General features: G+C 34.5%; 1 protein-coding gene across 4 annotated transcripts; it reads right to left on the reverse strand.

The window, feature by feature from the left end:
* Positions 1–838: 838 nt before the first annotated feature.
* tmem141 (transmembrane protein 141) lies at positions 839–6881 on the reverse strand. 4 transcript variants are annotated; one of them, XM_078956297.1, is made up of 7 exons: positions 6762–6851; positions 6049–6112; positions 4357–4508; positions 4139–4205; positions 2881–2964; positions 2680–2790; positions 839–2482 (listed from the first exon to the last, which is right to left on the reverse strand). In XM_078956297.1, exons 3-7 carry the CDS (start codon positions 4408–4410, stop codon positions 2418–2420), a joined length of 381 nt encoding a protein of 126 aa, XP_078812423.1. In that variant the 5' UTR covers positions 4411–4508; positions 6049–6112; positions 6762–6851; the 3' UTR covers positions 839–2417. The 4 variants fall into 4 exon arrangements, with proteins under 4 accessions (XP_078812423.1, XP_078812424.1, XP_004074808.1 ...); XM_078956298.1 differs by having other exon boundaries at positions 6049–6132; positions 6762–6847; XM_004074760.5 differs by lacking the exon at positions 6049–6112 and having other exon boundaries at positions 6762–6881.
* Between the last annotated feature and the right edge of the window lie 613 nt (positions 6882–7494).

A 7494-nucleotide genomic window follows, 5' to 3' on the forward strand; every position in this document is an offset into this window, starting at 1 on the left:
AGCTTTCACTCCAACTCTATGTGATTTCATCAAGAAGCTCACACAAACACAGACATCTTTCATATTTTTAACACCACCAGTATTTTTTAGATATGTCAAAAAGCCAGTCCTGTCTGACAAAGGTATTATTTCTGCTTACTGACCTTCTTTTCTGTCTTCTCTCTAACACAAACGCTGATCCTCCCATCATCATCTCCAGTTTGCTAGGCGTCTCTCTGCATCTTCCCTTGAGCGTTATCGGTGTGCATGTGACAAAGGATTTCAGAGCTTATTTCCTCTCAAGATGCAGAAAGGGAGTTCAGAACCATTAACTCTTGATGTGATAAGTCAGATTTGAATTGCAGTGGGGGAACGGTCAGGGGGCAGAGAGGGAGCGGGAATAAACATTACATCAGAACCGAAAGCAAATTGAATTATTACTGTTGTCAGCTCCATGCCTTATTCTACACAAATCAAAAGCTTGGACTTTGTATCCTACTTAGATGCTTAAGGTCTCCTGAAAGACTCTATTGTTCCTTCAGCTTGCATGGCACAGTGCAAAATTTATATTTGCAATAATTGCTTAAGAGTTATGCCAGAAATAATGTAAATCATTTGCTTTTAGAGATACCCCCAATCTATATTGGCTAAAGGTAAATACAAGTTTTTCCCCATGGAGAAAAATTATATGTTTTTAAAAGGTTAGAACTAGTCAGGAAAGTTGCGTTTGAGACATTTTCTTCTCATAAAACAAGTATACGTCATTGTAATGTCATTGTAGGGACTTCAGTGAAACCAAAGCACAGAACCCTAGCGTTTGAGTACACAAAAACAAATTCTAACAAGCCATGTTCAGAAATTCCTGCAACATCTCAGGTGAGAGAGTCTTTATTTGATACCAAGCATGTTAAAGACACATATCTGCCCATATTACACTAAGTTGGTAGGCATTTATTATATTATGAAGGGAATAATGAGTGTTGAGTGTTAAAATTCAGCTTAATATGGATTAGTTTGTGGGGTTTTTTGTAAATCAAATTATTCTGATTCCAAACAGCTTTAATATTTGACATGTATTTCTTCTGCTTCATTAAACATAGAATACTGAATGAGTGTCATATTGCTGTTATTCCTAGTCGACCTATTGCAGACCGCACAAATCTGAAATCCTGATACAGGAGCACTAATCTGAAAGCTGTTCCGGGGTTTTTTTTTTTTTTTTGCCAGGAAAGCCAACATGGTGACAGAAAGACAAAGAAAACGACAGAACGACTCAATCACCTTCTTTTTCATATAAAAAAAACATGCATTTGATAAATTCTACTAAAAAAAAGGTTTGCAAATTGCTCATGTAGGCAGAGGACATGGAAAGATTCTACTTAAACTTAATCCTTCACAGATATTTACATTAATCCTATTCGGTTGTACTGTTTTGTAAGCCAAGGTTTTTTTAAATGTTTTTTTGAGGGCATTTTTTGTCCTGGTGTTGTAAGTAATTGACAAAGCAATCCAGAAACCAACTTAATATGCTGCAATGTTACAACGATCAAAGGCAAATCTTACTGTAGGTTAATATTAAGCATCCCTACATGAATTCAGTTTATAACCAATGAATGTAGTGTCAAACTAAAAAACAACATGTATTTGAGGCACAGCAAAATATTCCTCCACCATGGAAAAGTACTCATTAGCTTTTTATTGGACATGTATTACTTTGTCTTTCTTGTTATACTTCACAGTAGATTTTTTTTCTTTAATAATGTATTAAAGGAATGAAATAAAACGAAAAACCTGCCATTGTTTGCAAACACTTCCCAACTTAATGATAAAATCTCCAAAAGTGTTTAAAATCATAAAGAACAGGTCAAAAAATACCTTTTAAGCGATGGACATTTTCTTTTTTAATTCAATTTGTATCTATCAAAAAATGATCTTAAATTATTTTTTCTCTATTGATAAATAAACTAGGTTCATTAAACATAAGTAAATAGAAAAATCTGTTTCTTAAGTCAAACTGTATTTAATTACCGTACTTATATTTTTCAAAACATAAATTGTCTATCAAGTCTTCTACGGCTCAGGAAGTGCCTCTAACTAATTTTACAGAGTCTACAGCATCATCCAGTGGCTTTTTTTGGCAGTACAATTTATATTTAGTTTAATACAACACAAACCATCTTTGCTCAAAAAAGTCCCATTAGTTTATTTATTTTGATAGAACTTTCAAAGAATTCTTTACCTGTGAATAAAGTAACCTATTTTCCCTTCAAAATAAGAAAGTTCTTGCGCATTAAAACACTTTACACAAACCAAATAAATGAAATTGCACCTGTTGCAAGTTGCAAATTGCACAAAAATAAAAATCCAGTTTTATGCAGAATGCACTCTGTGATACAAAGGTCTCTCTATAGATCTTCTGGAAAAAATTATGGCATGGTTCACTCAATTACATCGCCGTATTTCGTCTTCTGAGGTCCTTTTGATTCCTCTGTTTGATGGGAAACTGAAAATACAAGAAAAAGGGAACAATAAATTGATGTCAATGTAAAAAAAAGCTGCAATTAAAAAATTTTTATAACTGCAGGGTTCAGTATCTAAAATTTGTGCAAAGAGAAAAGATAAGTCCTAAAGATAACATCGTTGGTAGACCAAAAAACTCATTTTTTTCCACAGTTTGCTGCAGAAAACTCTGGTTCTCACCCTTTACTGGTGACCTGTCTGGAACCTTTCCAGTCTCCAGCAATAACCAAAGGTCAGAGCATTTCTGCGTTTCCCAGCGGGTCACTGCATAACTCCCCACCGATGAGGCCACTGCAAAACAAAACCACACACTCACCGACTCACATGAAGTGTCACAAAATTGCAGATTCATTCTGCTGTTAAGAATATTAAGCTTCTCACATATTGAGATAAGAAGATTCCATTGTAGAGGGTAAGGGAGCTTCCTTTGTATAACCTTCTGAAGGGTAAATAATCCTGCAATACCTGTAAAAGAAGACCAGGAGAAGATGAAGAGGACAGATTCACAGCACAATATTTGCTAGACCCACAAGTTTCAACACTACATTTGATAACCTATGTCATTGTAAATTGAATCAGATCAGTTTTATTCAAAACGATTGTGATTTTCATTTGGCAAACTGAATACATTTTCACTTTTAAATGCATATTCTGAGCAATGGGAATGGAAACAACCAACACTTCAATCCTAGACCAAAACATGTCTACAAGTGTTTAAAAAAAACTTATTTTAACTAAATTGAAAGAAATAAAACTCTGAATACTTAGAGTGAAAGAAAATGCATTTTTTTAGCATAGGTCGTAACTAATTACACCAAGAACGGGGGCTGTCACTTTATCTCTTAAAACCCTAAACCAAATCCTGACCTCTGAGTCTGTCTGATGTACTGGCATCAGATAACATTATTCTTCTATACTAAATGGCGTATACTTATATAGGGACAGTAACTGTCCCATTCACATTCACACACTGATCGTGGCTCTGCTGCTGAACACTGGCACCGACCTATAACCACCAGTGCTTTGCCCAAGGACACATGGATGGGCAAAGAGGGAACTGAACCTGTGATCTTCTGATTTAATCAGAAACTATTAGTGCACATCCTGCACAGCTGGTGTACAAACAAATTCAACAGGATGGGAAGGCAAACAAGTGACAGATGTGTGTTGGTCAGCTCTCAAAAAAAAAAGATTACATTTTGAACTTTTTTTTTTGGAAGAAAAAAGGTTCTGTTATGAAAACTGATAAAATAAAATAAAAACAATGTTTTGCATTTGCCTTCAGTTGGACTTTTTATTGAAAAATAACCCATTAAACCCCAATTTAAAAATAAAATATTGGTTATGGTGCACTTTATAATTGTAATGTTATTCTCAGGCATTAGTTGGGTTGCTTCAAATAGGAATTTTCAGAAATGCACTGATACAAACCTCCAAAGGTTTGTGATTAACCTTAATTAACCCACTCAAATAACGAAAATATTAGTTTGTCAATTCACAGTATATTCCGTAGTTATACTATTGTCATAAAATAGTGTTGTTATGTAATTAAAGTCTAATTTATGACAGGGGGCTAATGCTCTGGCATTATAGTAATCCCTGATAAAATAAGTCTGTAAAAAAATAAAATAAACATTACCAAGTAAAAAGGTCCCAGTCCCCTTCATGAAGGCATGAGACTGACAGGCAGCGTAGCTCTCTAACCCCTGAAATATAAACAGAAAAATGTCTAAAACAGATCAAAGTTGTCATCCAGTAGATCACAGATCTTTCGTAGTTTTTGATGATGATTAACAACAATGTTCAAAGCTGGCGTCCTATGGAAATCAAGACAATAACAAACAAACATGAGCTCACCGGGTGTTTAGCGGCCACTTTGTCATCAACTCTTGTCAAGCCGAGATTCACCATGTTGTAAAGAACACAGAAATTAATGACCTGGATCAACTCTAAGGACTCGGGTAAGTCAGGTCTGAATCAAACTGTTCACTGTTGTGAAACATCCGCATCTGAAACCAAAGAAGAAGAAAGAAAATTAGTCTACCCGAAGCTATAGGGCTATCTAGAGGAGGATTAGGTGTACTGCAGCTCAGGTGAAACCAGCATGTCGGATTTTTTTTTATTTAAACAAAAAATCTGATTTGATAATTACCCACACATCTTTTAAACTTCAATCAATTAATTGCATGGATCAAATAATACATAGCTTTAATTGTAATTCTAAATTTTAGCATACCACCTAAGTTCCTTTTTAATTGTAATTCTAAATGTTAGCATACCACCTAAGTTCCTTTTTTATTTTTTTATTTGTTTGTTTCAAACTGATAATATTAAAAAAAAAATCATAAACAGAAGTAATGTATTGCATTAAATGACAATATTCAAAGGTTGAAAAGGGCTTTGGATGAAGTCTTTTTCAGTATAGTCCACACTTAAATTTATGCATGTAGTATTTTTACTGAATTAAAAAAAAACATTATTTAAGCAATCAATTAAAAGAAATACACATCGAATAATATTGTTGAGTCACTTATTTCTGTTCTTACATCACCTTTTATAATTGCTTTGGATCATCTCACTGCAGCAGTTCCATGTCAGAACCTCTGTTGTTCTCACAGCTGGTTTTAATAAACACATGTCAGGATTTTCTCTTGAATGAGGGGTTGTTGGATTCTTATTGGTGACTGTTTAGTTTTTCCCAGATCTTTGGCCATTGTTAACAGGTTGCAGTCTGACTATTTAAGGGTGTGGACTCGTGGCTTTTAAATAGATATCCAGTTCAAACAGGTGCCATTAATGCAGGTAACTAGTGGAGGATAGAAGAGCTTCTTAAAGAAGTAGTAACAGGCCTTTGAGGGACAAAGTTCTTACCTAACTATACCAAAAAAAAAAAAAACGTTAAAAATCAAACCATGTAAATTCCTCGATTTTTTTTCACATTATGTCTCTCACATTTGAAGTGTATCTATGATAAACATTACAAACAGATCATCTTTTTAAGTGGGACAGTTAGCTGAATGAGTAAGTGATCAATATGTTTCCCCCTGCTGTAACTGTGGTTTAAAGGGTAATTTCTTACTACAAATTGAAGAAGTGGAAATCCTGCATTTGCTTTAAAGGATTTTCTGCCTCAACTTTCAAATAAACAAAGCTTTAATATAAGTGTTATGAGACTTTTTTTTAAAGAAAAATCTGTTTCCTTTTGAGACAAACCTCACAAAAGCACCAGTCACCGCCATTTCACAAGCCCAGCTCTCTCCACTTTCTCTCCAACAGGAGGGTGAGCTCTTAAACTTATCTTATATAAACGTATCTTATTTTTGATAATAATTTTTCATAATAATTTTAGTAATATTTTTAATTATCTAATATAAATGTCATTTGTGATGTCCTTTATTGATGTTATATTATATAGATTATTTCTGAATGTCGTGTTGCTGCCACAGATAAATGAAATTTCCCCATTGAAGGATTAATAAAGTCATCTATCTATCTATCTATCTAAACACTGTCCACCTCCTGTGGGGAGTGGGCCAGGCATTGACAGACCTGTCAACAGGGATCCAGAGTTTCTCCCCTATTTCAGGCCATCCATGGATGGATGGATCTGGTGCTGGGTTTAAAAAAAATATACTTTAAACAAGAAAAAAAGATTACAGTGTTAATTTAAGAGTAGATTTTTTAAAGCACTGGACAAAAATCTGCTTTTAAATTTTTGTATTAAAAGCCCCCCTTTTTCATTCTTAACCAGTATATTACTTATATTATAAATGTTTTTATAATATAAGTTAAAACAAAATACAGTAATGTTTCCTAAAATATTTTAAACTTCTGAACTGAAATTAAATACACTTTCAATGGTTTGGAAGTGATACCCAGTTCCACCATCATGGATCACTGTTCTGTATCTTTTCTATCATTTCCTGCTTAAACACACCTGGTTTAAATGACTGTCATAGTAAAGTCTCTGCAAAGGTTAATAAAAAACTAAATCAGGTGTATATCAACAGTATAGGACTGAAACTCACATATTTGTTGGTAGATGTGACAGCAGTATACCCTGCCACACCCACAAACAAAATGGCGGTAACCTCTCCCCAGCATTGCACACTTTATTTTTAATTTTATTATTTCAGATTCTTTATTCTTAAATAAATGCACACATTTCTTTGAGTTAAAATATACATTTATTATCTATTTTCAATAATCTCTAGCACATGTACATTTGTTTAGTTTACTTATTTTGGTTTGTTTAATGTCACCTGTTTTTGAGTTGCCAGTGCTGAAGGTGCTACTGGTCCCTACGGGTGTGGCTGAGGTTCTGCTCCTGGAGCTGTGCTGTGAGGACTGGCAAAGGAGGAGCTCAAGCCTTCACAGCATTTAAATACTCCAGTCAGGCAAATGGGGTAGGCGCCATCTACAGGAACCTCAAGGGGAGAAACTAATGGACTTATTTAATGTTTATTTGCTTTGCTTCTGTTGGTCATTATTCAGTTTGTTCCACTTTTGATGATTTTCTCTTCCACTAAGAGACCAAGTTTTGTGTTTAGTCTTGTCTTTATAGTCTTTGTTAAATGTTTGTGTAGTCATGTTAGTTCCCCCCCATGTTTCTCAAGTGGTCTGATCAGCCATTATAAATGTTCCCCTGTTGTGTCTTTGGTTAGGTCAGTTTGTTTCTGTTACTTGGTCTGTTCAGTTGGTTAAGTTAAAGTTATTGCCTGAGTTAATTATGTTTCTGTTGACCTCTTTTAAGAGCCCAGTTTGTTCATCTTTTTACATTTTTTGAGAAAATTAAAACTTTTCATTTTTGATAAACTTCTGTTGTCCTCATTGGCCGCTCGATCCATCACAGTAGATTTTGTCCCTCTGTCTGGTCTGAACACTTTCAACTAGCCCTATGACATTCCATAAGGCAGATACCATGCAAGTACGCAGATGAAAACATCAAGTGAAGGAACTCTCAATGTGATGCTCAGAAAATAACCTACGTTTCTT

Source organism: Oryzias latipes, chromosome 12 (genome assembly GCF_053564925.1).
Source record: "Oryzias latipes strain Hd-rR chromosome 12, Olatipes_Hd-rR_3.1".
Classification (NCBI taxonomy): Eukaryota; Metazoa; Chordata; class Actinopteri; order Beloniformes; family Adrianichthyidae; genus Oryzias; species Oryzias latipes.